The following is a 17,481-nucleotide window of genomic DNA, read 5'->3' on the forward strand; positions in this document are numbered from 1 at the left end:
TGTAAATGCAGATCTCATTACCTGCCTCACATACAGTAGATGATCCTGCAGTAGAGACCATTAGTGTAGTGTGTCTACAATATTTATGGGATCAATATTGATCTGATGTTTAAAGACAACGCAAGAAATAAAAGGTTGGTATGAAAACATTGAGAAAAGAAAACCTCATGTTATCTCTAAACTGTGTCTCTTATAACTCATTTTAAGTGTTTGTATCACTACCAAACAGCTTTTGTGATTAGCATGTATTAAAGTTTATTCTACACTCAGAAAATGTCTGATCCAGTGGAGCTGTAAGTAAGTACTGTGGGAGTGGTTGCAAAATGCAAGGTACATTTAAAAGTCTCTTTATATCAGCCTGCTGAAGTAATAAAAAAGAGGCTGTGGGTAAAATCTTAACTTTGACTTTCATCTCTGAGGTGATTGACTTGACCCAAGTGTCTGTTCAAGAAACTGCAGTCAGAGATATTTCCATATTGGCTATTTTTTTCTCCTTTGACCCTTATTTTGAAAGCAACACAGTATTTTTTCTCAGTAATGATGTAACCAAGTTATGGTGTGAATGCATGTTTTTGTTGGAGTATTTGAAAAGGTATTTTATGTATTTATCTTTTATGTTTGTATTAGATTGGTGTCTTGATGGTGTTCATGGCGTCTTCTAAAAATCTCAGAGCAGCACGGTGTGACATCCCGTCCACACACCCAGCCACAGTGATCTGTTTTCTTGTGCAAAGCTGTGTGAAAGAAGAGCGCCCCCTACTGTAATACATGCCATTCTGTAGCACAAAAAAGTACGGCCCATGCCTCCAAGGTGTGTCACCCCCCTGGCAGGGTGGGACCCTTCTAAGTGCTCTACCGTACAGGAGCATTTTTCCTGTGTTGTTTATGTAACAGCACTCATGAATACTACATTTCCCTGTCAGCTGTCAGGGTTTCGGCTCCAGCATGCAGCGGTTGCAGACCACACCCTGTCTCTCTCAGCAGTGGATTTGAGTATGCACACGTGCCAGCCCTGGGCATCAGCAGAGAGATGAGGTAGAGGGCTGAGAACACTCAGTTGTACTCCTCAGGATGGATGTTTCCCATCATGCAGCTCAATCAGCCGCCCAATGATTCATTTCACAGACACTTGGGTAATTATAGGAGTCTGCTCTTCACCTCTGGGGATGAAACTGCATGAGTGCAGCCAGGGTGGGGAGTGGGGGTGGTGGCTGGCGGAGGAGGCAAAGACAGAGTGAGAGGAGAGAGAGTGAAAACAAAGAGACAGGAATGACGAGGGTGAAGATGGAGTAGGAGATGTCGTGAAATTCATTTAACCGCTGTCAATGGTCTTGTTCAGGAAAAACGATATTTTCAGTGACTCAACAATGAAGACAACTAATCACTGCTGTTTGAGCCTCACGGACCTTTGACAACTTATGTGGCAAAACAAACAAAGCAGCGAGAATATACGGCACATGACCTTTTAACGCCGAGAGTAATATAAAGGCTGTAAAAAGGCATGTATGGTGGGGCATGCATAAAGATGCATGATGAAAAACTAAAATGAGTGTGTGAAGATAGCAAGAGTGCAAGCTCCCCCTATTGGTGAAAGTAAAAAAGCACTTTTAACACCACATACCATAAGTCACAGCCTGACATACAGAACCATTTTAGGTTAAAGACATCCATTTGGTGAAAGTATATGGTGTGAATTGAATATTAATAATGTTTCTGATTGAAGCAGGAACTACACAAAGAGACTGAATCAAGGGAAAATGAAATTTGCAAGATTTTTTATGAACTCAATAGTCTTTAGTGAGTTCAATGGAGTGTGCAGAATATTGATTTAAATAACAACAATTGCATGGAAAGGGTACAAGGAGAGCAGAAGAAAAAATGATGTTGTTGGAGCTATTTTCAATGGTTGAGCAGTGTGAGGGATGTAAATGGAGCACACTGATTCACTCATGTTTGTTTCCAAGTGTAAAATATTCATAGACGATGTGTATTTAAGTATTTCACATCGACTTGGCTGCCTTATTCTGCACAGTTGTCTGCTCATAGCTGCTGCTAGCCAAAGGCTTGGATTCCTTATGAATCACATGAAGACATTGCAGTTGCAATGCCCGTGTACAAACTGTGGTATTCAGTCCCATCAAAGCCAAGACACACATGAGTGTCAGACAATAAAACTCCGTCCTTGAACTCAGTGTGACACAAGAAAAGTCTGTAGGGTAACAATTCTGATACAAATTCTTTACACATGGCGATGCAGCTAACACGGATTCCAGGGTTCATGAGAGTGTTTGTCATAACACTGAACAGGCAAGGTGTTCGGTCTATGCTATAAAAACGTAAGAGAAGACTTTATGGCATTTATATTTGATTGATAGGTTGTTATTTAAGGAGTAGCTATTGAGTTTAACATTTTCTTTACAAGACCTTTCCCTATATTTGCTCATACTGTATTTCTCATGTTATCTTTTGATCAATGGTAATCTCAGGATAGTCATTTATAAATCTTTTAATAAGAGCAGGTTTCGGGCGGTTGTTTGCATGAGGTGTGATATATTATGTAAAGCTAACATTAGGCCGATGTACCCTACTTGCATGTGTTTCTACCCCTCCTCCTCCCTCCCACTTCAACCTCCTCTCCTATAGCTTCCTCAAGCATTTCCTATCCATGTTGTGACTCTATATTTTTTTATAGCCTGGAGTGCTGTGTTCTGAAATGTGATGCTTTGTTAGAAATTCCAAGGCTATGGAGAGCAGGTGCAGGGCCATTGTGACAAGCACAATTTATCGGCTGCTCCCAAGCAAGAGAACACATTCAATAATGTGCTGGGAAGATTAATCCGTCCCCCACATGGGGCTGGGCTCACAGGGTGCTGCGACAGTGGTAATTTACACATGCAGGTAGCCCAACTCAGCAGTGAGGGCCTTTGGAGTTGTAAAATAACCATATATAAGGAGTCTCAGTCCATTTAATTATACTTTGAACTTGATCATCTAACTAATTTGTGAGTGAATTAAAAGTACAAGGCTGTCAGAGAGTCCATACATGAGGAAGTTATGTGCTTTTGTTGATGACAGCTCAAACATACTCTTTCTGTACACTTTATCTCAGCCTCCTTCATTCAATGATAGATGTGTGTGTGTTTTTATCAACAAACACCAGGAGGAGTATGGATAGTTTTAGAGAGTATAGCACTCAGATTTATGTATATATTCCCCGTCCTTAATCCAGAGATAAATGCAAAACTGCTCATCCACATGATATTGCTTAAGTCTTGGGCTAAACCACAGGAGTCTGTCTTGCTGAAGGCGACAGTGCCACATTTTTCCTTTTCCATGGAAGGCTGGGATACGGGAGGGAGGATCATTGACAGGCAGAGAGAGCAGCAGGCAGTTAGACAGACATGATGTACAGCCCTGCATAATCAGCTCTCAGCCCCATTAATCTGGGCAGACTGCAACACTTGATGAGACTGTGATGCATTTGGTGAAAGGTCCCTCCCTCAGATGTCATGTTGAAGAACAGTGTCAGTGCTACCACCAGTGCAGGAGCCCAGTAACGCTGCCACGCCCCTTCCCACAACACCAGCATGCTCAGAGGACAAACACACTCACACTCCAAGGACATCTGGATTCTTCCCACTCCGGTGGCACAGCTAAATTTATAGTCACACTGGTGAGCACAGGAAAAAAACTTGAATGCATAGTCAGCATCACCTGGCGCAGGCACAGGCACTGGCTCTCATTTCACAAGTCAAACAGCTCTCCTTAATGATCCCCTCTCCAAGGGCATGCAGTGATATTCCCAAATCCTGATTCCAAAGCTCTTATATCCACAGGATTCCAAATGAGAGAATACCATCTGGACTCCTCTCAGGGGAGAAAGGGCATTACACAAGAGTAAACAATGCAAGGGTCATTGTGTAGGATGACAAGGTGCGCTGGACCTTTTCCTCTGCAGCGTTGACTCTGCCTTCAAGGCAGGTCAGCCCACAGTCACATGTTCCATTACGGCTGTACCGGCTTATTTCATCTAATGAAATCTTTGAAACAGACTACAGATCTAGTTTTGTATGCTTGGTCTGCTATGTGAGGCTGACCTTATTTGGAGGATCATGATGGAGGGATGGAGGGAGGGTAATCTTATAAAAAAAATATGTATGCAACTATCATATGATCGTTAACTGTGATGGAGAGAACATTCAGTTCCAATGGAGGGGTCATGAGATGCCTTTCAATATAACATTAAAATTTAGAATTGTTGAAAATATTATTTTTCATCCATTTACTTCAAAAATGGAGTGACGCTTGCAAGCTAGTTCAGACAGGCAACTTGAGCTGCACTACTTCCCCTGCACACTCCAACTACTCGGGGTTTAAGATATGTCATCACTCCTTTATTTCCTTTTTTATACATATATATATATATTGGGACAGTTTTGCCTTTAATGGACAGGACAGCTGAAGAGAGACAGGAAATGTGGGGAGCAGAGAGTGGGGGAGGACATGCAGCAAATGGTTGAGGCTGGAATCAAACCTGCAACCTCTGCGATGAGGGCTATAGCCTCTGTATGGGGCGCTGAGAACCCTAGGCCAATGGCGCCTCACTCCTTCATTTCTGATAAAAGTTGAGGTTCAGGGCGGAAGACACCAAACTCAAAAATTGTTATACTGCTGAAATAAAGTTTTGATGAATACAAAGTGAGTTGACTGACCGAAATACATGAAAAAAATAGTAGTTAAATTTGAAATACAACATGTCTTCGATTGGCCTATTAGTGCTTGTGTACAGGTGCGGCCACCTCAAGGGACAGTGGAGACTACATCCTACATTTCCCATGATGCCACTAAATGCTACATCATTTATTTGCCTTCCCCTGCCAGTTAAATGCCATGTCTGGAAAACTCCATGCAGGTTTGTGTAATGCAGTCTGAATTGTTTGTGGTCCCAAATATAATCTTTTTTCACTCAGACTTAGAGCCACAGAGGAAATCCTCCTATACAGCTAAAAGTTCCATGACAAGTGAAGAAACTCCATTCATCACAAACTCTAAAAGCAGCTACTGAATGTATTTTAGGATGAGATGGTTTTGTAAAGTCCCCAATAATTCAAGAAGTAGGAGCTGAGATAATTTAACTCTACATCCAACACACAAAACACTGTTCCTCTCTAAAGACTCTTTACCATTTGCTGTGGGCGGTCATTAAACTACACTGAATGTCTTGCTTTCTCTCTAGCTCTAAAAAGGCAACGATTTAAAGGGCACAGCCTTATAATCTAAACTTAACGTGTATCCCATTTGTATTATTTCCTCCTGTAGAATGGTAAAAGCATTATCATCACAGTGATTTTAGCGGAGAAAGAGGCAGTGCTAGAGGGAAATGTAAAGTCAGACAGTTAAGTTAATGGGCCTTGCTGTGTGTAGGGAGTCAGAGGCTGTGACTGTGACATAGTCCACTGGGACTTCACTCCCCTTATTCTGTGCTGGGCGGTGGACATGCCATGCCTTTTATGGCCCTCTGTAATATTTCATGACCCTATACATTGGTAAACCGGAGTGAAGTTAAATGCACAGCAGATACAACTGTAGTCTTTTGGTATGAACACCGACGCAAAATCTCCTCCAGCTTGATGTCTTCAGCAAAATTAAGTTCATGAAGATAAGCCAGTGCGACCAGGCATCCTAAATGAACTCCCCAAATGGTGGTATTCAAAGATAGTTTTCTGAAGTCATTTGTGTTGTAATGGAGCTGCGCCCTGCTGTGTTGTGGTCCTTTTTGCAATTGACTTCGACTGCCATGTTTGGTCTAATGAATCTTAGATGACTTTGGTTTCACACTTTCATTACCAAAAAGGAGATGCTGCAGCCCCACAGGTCTGCAAAACTCAAAACCCAGCCAACCCTTAATGATGTTTCTGTTAATAGAGATGTTGAGTTGTAAAACATATTGTACATTACTATATTAGAAAGTAAAACAAACAACAAAACCCTTCCATGACTGGGGTATAAAAACAGAGCTCACATGAAAACAAAAGAAGAACAAGGAGCAGATTTAATCAACGATAGACTATTGTAGTCACTTTCTTGTAATTGTTAATTAATTAAGGCTTTCTTAACACTTAACTGTTACAGACAAGAAGAGGAAGGTGAATGAATAACAGATTTCACACAAAGCAACACTGCCATCTAGTGTGGTGAGGAATTTGGACATGTCTTCACCTCCTCAGCATACTACAAAAACCTTCCAATATTAAGATAAGTCTTTCTGCTTCAATCATCTGAGGTCTAGATGATTGTCTGCTTGTACATCTTTTTTTCTCTTTTGATCAGAGTATTATCAGCAGCATGTTGCATTAAGGAGTAGACATGCACACCTTCATCTGCAAAGAAATGCTGACAGTAAGGAGATAAACTGTGAAAAGAGATGTATGTTGCACTAGGGATCTCCGTATCATTAACCATAGCTGGTTAATGTTTTTGCCTTTACCTTAATGTCATCATATCTACATAATCTGCCTTTTAACTACTGTCAAGCCACTTCAAAATAAGAGTCAAAATTCTACAGTGTTGTTTTAAAAGTCAAATATGCTAGTTTTATATTTTTCACCCTACAGTAACCTTGACAAGCCCAAACCCAGTGAGATATTTGCGGTGCTGCAGACTTCAATCGACTGTGTGTGAGTGTAATGTGACAGAGATGCTGAATTTCTTTATCAGTGTCATTATAAAATGAAGTGTTTCCTCTATCAGCTACATTCAATTAGTTTCTGTAAATAATACTTGCTCATGTTTCACAATATTACTATGCATTTTCAGACATCATGTATGTGAGTGTGGAGATTGGAATCAGGAGAGAAAATGTTGGATTCATGCACCCATAATGACAAATGTGAAAATATGACTCACATCCATATCTATAGAAATGTGTCTCTGGCTGCAGCAGCATTAAGATAGACAGAGTTTGATATGTAAGGTTCTGTAACTCATCATTACTTAATTTTTTTCTATTTTTTCATTTACCTTCTGCCCCAGAAAGGGGGGCCTGTGGGTCGAGTCAACAGAGCAGGGTCTCAGTTAATACACATTTTCTTTGAACAAGGCTGGAGCACTGTTTCCTCTGTGCCACCGCACTTCCTCTTTAAATTTCTGCCATGCTTTCTCAAGGTTTTGAATGTTGGCTCAGGTGTCAGGATCAACTGAAATGCCTGCAGTGACAAAAGCTATGATAGTCGGAGTCGTATCCTGGCTCCGTCTGAGCCCTCCAGTGTGTTTGCTAGATATCAGCACATCTTTGCTTTACTTAAAGCAGACAGTAAGCTGTCAGGAATGTGTTACGGCAAGCCATCACCACTCTCTCCAAGCGTTAGAGCAAGCAGAATGCTATTTTCTACACTTTAACTAATTGGGTACAATGATTGTGAGCAAAGACTGCCTAAGTGACTGCTGAAACTTAGCATCATATCGCACAGAGAAGGTTGGAAGCAGCTACATGTCTTACTAGTTTCTGTACTGTAGACATGGACTTCATATAAAGTGGAACTATTTGCTGCTACATGTGCTGACAGTTCAACACAAGAATAGAGCATTACAAATGAAACAGTACTCACTGCAGGATTCAGAAAAACCTGATCATTACCAGTGTAATGAGTCTCTTAATGTCCTGACTCACAGGTTTGGACACTTTCATTGTGTAAATGTAAAACACTACACCTAATAGAATCAGTTCAGCTGTCAAACTGTACTTTCCCGTACTGGACTAAAATACATTAGTGTCTTCATTGCCAGGTCACTCTGTTACTCACAGATTCAATATCCATTTATTCTTGGTAATAAAAAAATCAATCTGTAAGGTGGTTGGCAGGCGTCCACAGCTGCTGATAAGGCAGAGTTGTCTTTTGGCACATTACAAGCAGCTGAAGTGCCTCCAGAGCTGTACCCCAGGCTGTCCAGTCTATCTAGCAAATTACTTGAATATCATTCAAACTGAATGTTTACTCAGGGATCGTGACTTGGCACATTACTACCAACAGCTGAATTAGCTTGTTTCCCATTTTAATGTTGAGGCACAAGAACAACATGGACAGCACACTTTCTATTTTGGGCACTGACATGACGGAGATGTTGACCGGAATAATTAGAAATAACTACAGGGGTATGATGAGCTCATAATCCCAGATCAAAGACTCACATCCACATCAAGTGTGATGGGCACAGCAAGGGGCTTTACAATGCTGACAATATATTTAAAACACTTTGATCAGGGACCAGAAATCAGACACATTGAGCGCCAAGAGAGAGTGTCGAGAGAGAAATCTGGAGCACCGGCATTTAAAACCATCTCCACGCACAGAGGCTGAAGCCTTCATCGCAGCGGCCACCGGTTTGATTCCCAGCATCAGCACTTAGCTCATTTCTTGTTATTATTGGAGGTTACCTTTTCGTACTGAGCACTTTGTCACTTTGTTTGTCATGTTTTGTCCTGTGCTGTTTGTTGGTTGTTGTTACAGGAGGCTGACTCACTGCAAACCAAATCTACCTATGGGTACAAATAAAGTAACCTTGAACCTTGGCTGCACGTCTTCTCCCACTCTCTTTCTCCCTACATTTCCTGTCTATCCTCAGCTGTTCCATCTAATAAAAGGAAAAAAAAAAAAAGGTACATTTTAAAATGTCAAAAAAAAAGTACAAAGACCAGAATTCATCTTGAATTGATGCATTGTCATCAACACTGTGCTGAAAATATCCTGAAAAATCTACAGCTGCAGCGTGAGAAGTGGCTCAGTAAACCCAAAACACCAAATCAATATAATTTGGTGCCATTAAATAGTATGAGCTGTCTAACTAACAACTAGGGTCATCATAACACCAGAATTCTGAACTTTGATACAATATTAGTAAAAATCAAACAATATAAAAAACCTATTTTGAGACTATGGCAACAAAAAAATTAACTCCTGGTCATCAAAAATGGTTAATTTTGTTATTTCTGATTTCTAAGCTGGTACAGAAAAATCACTGAACACAGACCATCAATTGACATTGTGTTACCAGTAACTATCTGCAGAGACTGTGCTCTGTGTCTGTGTTTCCTTACTAAGTCAGCCATTGTATGAACGTCAATCATTGTGCAGTGCTGTGAAGCTCCCTGTCAACAGTCAGCAGGTTGGGACTAAAAGAACACATAAAGGGACCAGGTGACATTGTTGTCTCTCTCTTCTGCTCCCAGTCTGTCTGCAACTGATACAGATCTGCTTTTGCTTTCATTACAAAGAGTTTGAGAATTACTGACTCATATTGTTTAATGTTGTGTGTCATCTTCAGGCATAGACAGGTTGTCTCTATTTGCTTAAAATAAATTTTAAGCTTGCATTTTCATTGGAGTAGAGTGCTCTGACAGCAGAGGGCAGAGTGGCCTTGTCTCCCCAGGATATGAGGATTAAATTCAGTCTACAAAATGATAGCTCACTCTGTACTCTATACGCGTCGCTTACCTATGTTTGCACTCTACATCTTGATAGTATTGTTTATAAAGTATTTGACTAAAAATAGCTTTTACAGTTTTTGTCATTCTCCACCACACTGTTGAAAATTTTGAAAATTTTGAAATACATTTTAGTCTTTCTTCTGTGAGGTATATAGGGACAAAAGCACAGGAAGTTATACCAGATATATATCCAATGTTGTTCTTGCATAGATGAGATTTAAAATCAAACTCAGATTAAAGTATATTTCCTAATAATCCCCCCCTTCTTTATCTGCCCCCCTCGGTTCAGCCCTGCCAGCAGCTCTCTGACACCTGTAGTCAGAGCGGTAGTGGCAAATCCACCATGTTTGACTCTGTGCTGCAGTCGTGTTATCTCCACGTGATCTACCCATCTATTTTGTTTGTCAATGTTCGAATGTGTTCTGAGTGTGCATGTCTGCCCTTAGACAGAAGACTTCTATTCACAACAACATTTTGCCCAAATTTTCCGCCTGTGACTCACAACCCTGTAACAGAGGTAGCCTCTTTTCAGAGCGCTGCAACCGTCTCTAAAAAGGAAACATTTCATGCCACATCAGCTCTACAAAGAGTCAGTGAAAACAGCCAGTGTTTACCAGCAATGGGATGACTTGTGAATATGCAATCTCAAAAAGCAGCTTCACATAATTCAGCACATACCACAAGTGTCAAGCATTTGTGACAGTGGCAGCCTCATGCGCACGTTTACAAGCAGGTGAGTCCCAGAGTTTGCACAAAAGTCAGATCTTACTTGATGTTGCTTTGTACTATGCCCACCTTTTCAGTCCTTTGACTGTATGTGTTTGCATATGTCTTCATAATGTCTGTTAAGAGCAAAATACAGCTCTACTATCTAACTAGAGTTACAAACCCTCCATCTAGGGGTGGGCAATATGGCAAAAAATATCATATCATGACCTCTTTTATCTCAGAATCACAATCTAGATTATATCACCTTGTTTTCATGTTATTTTCAAGACTATTTGCAAGTTGCTGACCAGTTCAACCAAACTAACTTCCCTATTTAAGAAACCTTGTCTTCAAAGAAAAGAGAATGATAGGCCATCTCACCGTTATGAGCAGATCTTAATCTGTGTGTGCAACTTTGGCAACTCATGTCATGTACAAGAGACATCAAACAAGAGTGTTGACATGGATAAGACTTCAAGTAGACTCAGACATTTTGCTTAATTCAAAAATTAACAATGATTCACAAAGGTAAACAAAAAAAAAAAAACGATGTGTCCTTTTGCTGAAAAACCCCTTATCAAGCTAGCATATCAGTCTATTTACTCCACCTTGTTTCTAAGACATCACCCAGTATGTAACTATTCATTTGAATGATAAGTGTCCAGTATCAGTACGGTAATTATTTTTTAAACAGAGTCAGGCTCTGTCTTTGCATTTACCACCTTTGCAATGCACCATGTGTGCAAGCTAACACTGAGAGAGACAGGTTTTGCTGCTTCATTTAATAATGGAGTATACACACTGCTTATCACAAAACCCTGAGAATTCACACGAACACTTCTCAAATGTAAGCCTCTGTGCGTCATTGAATTGCGTAAGTGTTTTTGTGTTTCAAATACATGGGCCAGACATGACCATCAAACAGGCCGGGGGGGTCTGGCACCGAGTAGTTCCTTGAGCACCTCCTCTTTTTGCATTCTTCGTATGGGATGGAAATAAAGTAGCGTTGGTTCAACGCGTCGATCAAAGGCTCAAAGGTGTAGAGCAGAAAGCCTTCCACAATAAGGATGTGAGTCTCCTCCTCTTCCTTATTGTCAGACTTTGCCACGATCTCAGTATCCAGGGTGTTATTAACGGCATGAGATTTCTCAAACTTCACTGTAATGTTTTCACTCCATTTGGCAGACCTGCTATTTGTTTAGCCCATGGTTTGCATCAGAGTGCTTGGTCTGTGAATTGTATACAACATCAACATGTGTCCATGTGTGAGCATAGAACTGCAACAGATGATAACAGAATGTGCTGATACTACAATATCTCTGGATTTGCAGATCACAGACATATTCCAATACTTCACAATATCACACACACCCAAATCGCCACCATCAACCAAAAAGCAAACTTGCAATCTTACATAAAGTTTTAAAAAACAGTCAATGAATGAGAAACAAACAAAAGCTTAAACAGTGACCCTGAATCAACCAACCACTTGCTTCACCAGTTAATCTATTGCTCAACTTCTTCAGATTACCTGACTGATAAATAACTCAACGCACTCTTTGCCAGCCCTTTCTCTTCCAAGAAACACAGCAGAAGAAAACCAATTCTTACCTTGACCTTGGACGCCTAGTAAGTGACCGCAGACAATGAGAAGAAGCTGGAAGGTGGAAGAAGGCACACCCACTTGGAGCGCTCTGTATCCCACACTGCTCTGGCTTCTTGCAGTCATGGCACCATTGGATACTGGAGAAAAAGACAGATGGAGGGTGTCACAAGCAATTCATGTATTTCTGTTTCTGTTGTGTTTAAAAAAGGCTTGGTATAGTTGGGAGAAGGCCCATTGAGAGCATATCAAAATAAAAGAAAATATGAGACTACTGGGAACATGAGGCCCAGCAGGAGAGATAAATCATCTGTCAGATTAAATTCATTAAATGTTCAGTAAGAATTATTAGTGCTGGAATTTACACAAAGCACCACAGCTACTCATGCAAATAAAACTGTACACATTTACATCAGTATACAGGTGTAAACTAGCGCTTTAACTCCAAAGACTTTATTGGGAGAAACTTCTCTGGAAGAAAATAACGCACCTTTCCAAAACTGTAATCCCTGCTGTCACTTTAAGCGTCTTTACAGAGAAAACAACTGATAAAAATGGTGGCAAAGCTCCATCCTGACACTCCATTAACTGATGAAAACAGCATGGCAAAGTTTACTAAGCACCCTCATTCATCCTGACAATTCACGATAGGCCTTCAAAGAAACAATTAAGTCAATGGACTACACTTTTTATTCACTCATTTGTATTCACAAGGTGACTTCAAAGAAAAAGAGGAATTATTTGGCTTCCTAACATCGTTGAAAAAAGATGTGACATGTCCTTAAATACAAAAAAAGAACTTTGCATATAATAAGCATTAGATCTGATCACCAAGCTAACACATCTCGTTTATGACTTTGTACTCCACAGTCTGGCGGCACACTGAGGTTGCCAATTGGATTGATAGTACAGACACAGACACAGACACAGACACAGACACAGACACACAAACACTAAATATTTAATGATATTAAACCTCTAATGGATATATACTACAATGATCAGTGGCCCTATTCTGAGCATACTCTATGTTTAAATTCTAAGACATTAAAAGCTGTCATGTTATTTCTACAGTGAATGATTGGAGGATTCAAATAAAATGTCCTCATCTTCAATCTGATTCTGAAGGCTAAAAATAAATCTATTACACCAATACAATATTTAAACTGGTTTCCAAACCAGACGTCTGAGAAATATGACCACATGTTGAAGCATCATTGTACTCTCTTACGTCAAGATCACCCTTATTCCATGTCAATCAGGCATGATTTTCATCTGGCTCACATGCATCAGACTAAAATAATGAATACTTTTTCAACCAACTCATGAACTCAAGTACAACTGTCAAATATGTAGCACTAAAGGCAAGTACATTTTTTTCATCATGTACTCCATCTAGTGTGTATAATTTCTAATAAAAACAAATGGTCAGGCTTCCTCCAGAGACTCTCCTCTCTGCAGGCTATTTGGATTATTTATGAGTTACACGCTCGCAGCAGAATACTAACCAGAGTTAAACACCACTGAGCCATTCAGAAAACAAAGTGAATGTTCAGCCCGAATATTGTATCCCTCAGCACAACTTTTTCATCCATGAAACATACCCAGATTATAGAGTAGCAGTTCACTTTAACATTTTGACTTCATACATCTTTTGAAGGTTTCTCTGATCTTTTCAATAAGTAGCTAAAATGATAAGAGTTTAAAAACATGACATCCTGTAATATCAAGCACTGCATTGTAAGATTCACAGCTGACAAAACATGCAGGACTCATTATCTAGCGCAACATATCACGACTTCAAATCCCCATTCCCCCAAACACACACACTCACACATAGTACCTCAGCTGTATCTGCACCTCCGTGTCCAGTTTCTGTCGTACATCCCCAGAACAAGTCCGGCTCCCACTGCTGCCTGTGTGACTTTCTTCTCTTTGCCTCCGCTGTATACGCACACAACTGGCAGAGCTCTCTTCCCTTTCTCCGGCCAAATAGACCATCTGCAGAGACAGAGGGAGGGAAAACAAGAGGAAAAAGGGAAAAAAGAGAAAATGAGAGGAAAACAAATGGACGAGAAGGACAATAAAAGGAGAAGAGAGACAGATTGCTTTGATAATGTACACTGTCAGGAGCTGCTTTCTTGGGAAGACATTGTTCGCAGAGTTTAACTAATTTGATTCCCTCAGAACAGCCGTTTCCTTTTCCTTTTTATTTGTCTGCATTTCAGCTTTTGCTGACGGAATCATGACGGTGGCTGTTGTGCACTCAAATCACGATTTATGTAGGATCATATTGAAGCACTAGAAGTAAACCCTTTAAATGCACAAAGTAATTCAAACTATTCTTAATTCACAATAAGTTTAAGGGGGGGAAGTATAGAGGATAAAACTGTTTGTTATATAATGTTATACAATATTGCTGTAATAAATCACTGCCCCTTGTGCCCTTTGTGTCATTGTGCATGCCATGAATCATCAACGACTCTGCCCATCCGGATTTTCACACCTCTGTCATTTTTAGAAAACTCCCCAAGCTGGCAACCATACACTCCATATATGCCATATATTGTATCTACTTCAATTAACCAATGTAAAATTATTCTGATCCGATTTTTGTCATAAGCTCCAGACCTAAATGTCATTGTCATGATATTAAACCAAAGTTTGTATTTGCAACCTAAACAGAATTTTCCCTTTTTAGGTGCTATGAATCATCTCAACTGTATATAAGGTAATCACAACATGCTGCCAATATGCAAATGCAGCATAATCTGCATGACCCTTTTACAGTAATGTCATTTTAAATAAACCTGAATTGTCTTCGTGTCAGTGAGGTGTTAAAACTATTTCTCTAACCTTCTGTAGCGTCACCACCCTTCACAACATTAAGGTCAGAGCGAAGAGCAGCTCAGCCAGATACCCTGAAGAATTTAGCAACTTCCACAAAAAAAATGCGCTGACCCAGCAACTTGACTCTGGATTTACAGCTGAAGGACACACCCTGCTGTCCGCTAGGTACATTACTCATATGCCATCGTCACCTTTGTATAAACTTATCCTTTCCTTAAAATAGGAAACACAAACCCCATGTTACAGCTGAAGCTCTAATTATAGTGACCGGACACTCAAGCATGAAGTGCACATAATAAAGCAGACACATTAGGTGCAGAAAAATCATTGCACTCATACAGCGTGCCCTTAATGCTTACTTAATATAGCTGAGGCAAATTATTCATAAATAGATGCACTCTCTAGGTCTTTATAGTTGGAGGGTAGTTGAAGATGTAATTAGATTTAGACAAAGGCAGTGACTGATATATATTAATGTAAATCACATTGGATCAGGGGTTCCCACACTTTTAAGCCCGAGAGCCCCAAAATATAGATGCCAAAGACTCGCGACCCCCACTGTTCCTCAAAGTGATTTAATGTGGGTTCCTTAAGCTGGTCTGGAGAAAATTAGCCTACCTACATGAGCATGTGGCTGTGTTTCTATGAATTAACCTACTGCTACTGAGGCTTTTGATAATTAACTGTTCACTCACCTGAAACTTAGGAGTCATCTGGCAAAAAATAAAGGCAGAAAACTCATTACATTTTCTTTTTTTCAAGGTTTTATTTCAAGTTTAGCTACTATTTTTGTCAATATTTTTCACTATAATAGTTAAATGTACTAATTTTAGATAGCTTGAGACAATTTGTGTCTCGCGACCCCCCAGGGGTGTCCCGACCCACACTTTGGGTACCCCTGAATTAGCTGACATCAAAAAACCTGAACATCATAATGCAAACATTCTGCATTACAGTTAGGTCTTAAAATCAATATAATTTACCAAGCATGTGTATTTATGTGCTTGTCTTACATACTTCAATGTTGTTGCAGAACCTTATTGTTCGCTCAATACAATTGGGAATTTAAAGCTAAAAAGTAAGCGGTTAATGGAGCAATGTGAAAGATATCTGCTGAATTAAATAATTAAATCCCCTTACTAATGCACAAACTAATTACAGAGGGCCAGTTAGAGGGTTTAAGACTAAACTGGCTTATTTGCTCCTGTCCAGGTGAGCACACAGCAGGCATGTAATATAAAAAAAACAAAAAACTAATCAAATTCCTAATGGAATATGGCTACCAGTAGGAAAGTGCGTCACATCAGGGAAGCCAATAACATTATTTGACACGTGCGCAGGTAAACTGGCTCCATGGTGTCAAACTGTGAAGTCACTTATCAGTCTTTCTTCAGTAGTTACATTTGTGGTTATTTGTGAAAACCTCTGAGAAAAAAACTAACTGCAAATATGAAACCTTGAAAAGACGTGTGCCCAGCTCTGAATATATATAAACGTATTAACTTACAATGAAGGACTCATGGCTTGACATTTTTCAAGAAGAGTAGTCTGGTCTCGTATCTACCTGCCCAAACGTGCGCGTTGTGGCGTCAGCTCGCCACGTATCTGCCCATGCGCAGTCAGAAATAACCACACCCATAAATTAATGAGGCCCCTAATCATGAAATTGTTAATTAGGACTATGTAGTAAAGTTTAAAGTTTTAGAAAATTATTTTATTTTTCTAACAATGCAAATGCAGTGTGTAGTGGTTTTAATTAGGTATCTAAGTTGGGAAAGCAGGTTAAGGCTTCCATTTGAACCTTTTAACGCTACCTGAGAGTATGTTAACCTACTGTAAGATGAGATTTTATTTTGGTCTAAGTGGTTATATCATTAAGTCTTTAATGAAGTTTGAAAGACTACTGTTTCATATATTGCACTGCTTCTTTAAGGTTGCTCAGGGTGATATTGTCTGAGGTTAAGTAAATGTGTCACGAGTTTGATGTGCAGTTGTCCAACGTTGTTGAAGAGTCATTAAAGGCATCACGACGCAGAGCAGAAGTTGTCCCGTGCTATTTCTTCCCCACAGCCCTGAAATATATTTAATTAAGTTTTAAGTTAACGCAGTAACAGTTTAACAGATCTGAAGAGATTAAACAAGGTACGGCGTTACACTACCTTCAGTGTTCTCTCTGCAAGAAGAGGTGTTTTCCTAGGTTTCCAGGCAGGACTTAGCTTCTTTCGAATTATTTAAAAGACAGTGCAGTAACGAAGTTATCAGGTAAATGACTACGTCATGCATAGGGCGGAGCCAGAGGGCATTAGAGAGGTAGAGGTTTCAATTTTGCAACTTCATGTCCATGTGACCTTTTGAATGCATTTTTTTTATGGATCACCAAAGAGTGAAGGAATCAATGGGAGACAAAAAGGATCCAAGAAAATTGTTGATCAATCAGCAGGAGCTTGAAACAAATTTTTATTATTTTAATCATTATTATCTAAACCAGGGGTGTCCAAACTTTTTTCAAAGAGGGCCACATATGATGTTGTCAGAATACCTCAGGGCCAGTGGCTCCTACTGAGACTTTGGAATCCTAAAAGTTATCAATGAAATATTTAATAACAATTATTTTAAATGTTTTCTCAATCAAACAGTAACTAGGAAGTACCATGTAAAGATTAGCAAACGTTATCTTCTTCTGGGGGAAAATGTTTTTCATTAGGGTCGGGCAATGTGGGAAAAAATATTGTCTCATTATTTCAAGAGTACCCTACTGCAGGCAAGATCACGATCTGGATTTCATCACACTTCTTTTTCATGTTGTTTTTAAGACTGTTCTGACCAGCAGACAACA

At 39.8% G+C, this 17,481-nt stretch overlaps 1 protein-coding gene across 1 annotated transcript in view; it reads right to left on the reverse strand.

Moving 5' to 3' along the window:
- robo2 (roundabout, axon guidance receptor, homolog 2 (Drosophila)) overlaps positions 1–16,247 on the reverse strand; it is a 341,550-nt gene extending 325,303 nt beyond the window's left edge. The window contains exons 1-3 of the mRNA XM_034700866.1: positions 16,153–16,247; positions 13,639–13,796; positions 11,804–11,935 (exon numbers count right to left, since the gene is read on the reverse strand). Of these exons, the coding sequence (XP_034556757.1) occupies positions 11,804–11,921 (118 nt within the window). The 5' untranslated portion in view covers positions 11,922–11,935; positions 13,639–13,796; positions 16,153–16,247. The remainder of the gene's footprint in view (positions 1–11,803; positions 11,936–13,638; positions 13,797–16,152) is intronic.
- Positions 16,248–17,481: the final 1,234 nt, after the last annotated feature.

Source organism: Notolabrus celidotus, chromosome 14 (assembly GCF_009762535.1).
Source record: "Notolabrus celidotus isolate fNotCel1 chromosome 14, fNotCel1.pri, whole genome shotgun sequence".
NCBI classification, from domain to species: Eukaryota; Metazoa; Chordata; class Actinopteri; order Labriformes; family Labridae; genus Notolabrus; species Notolabrus celidotus.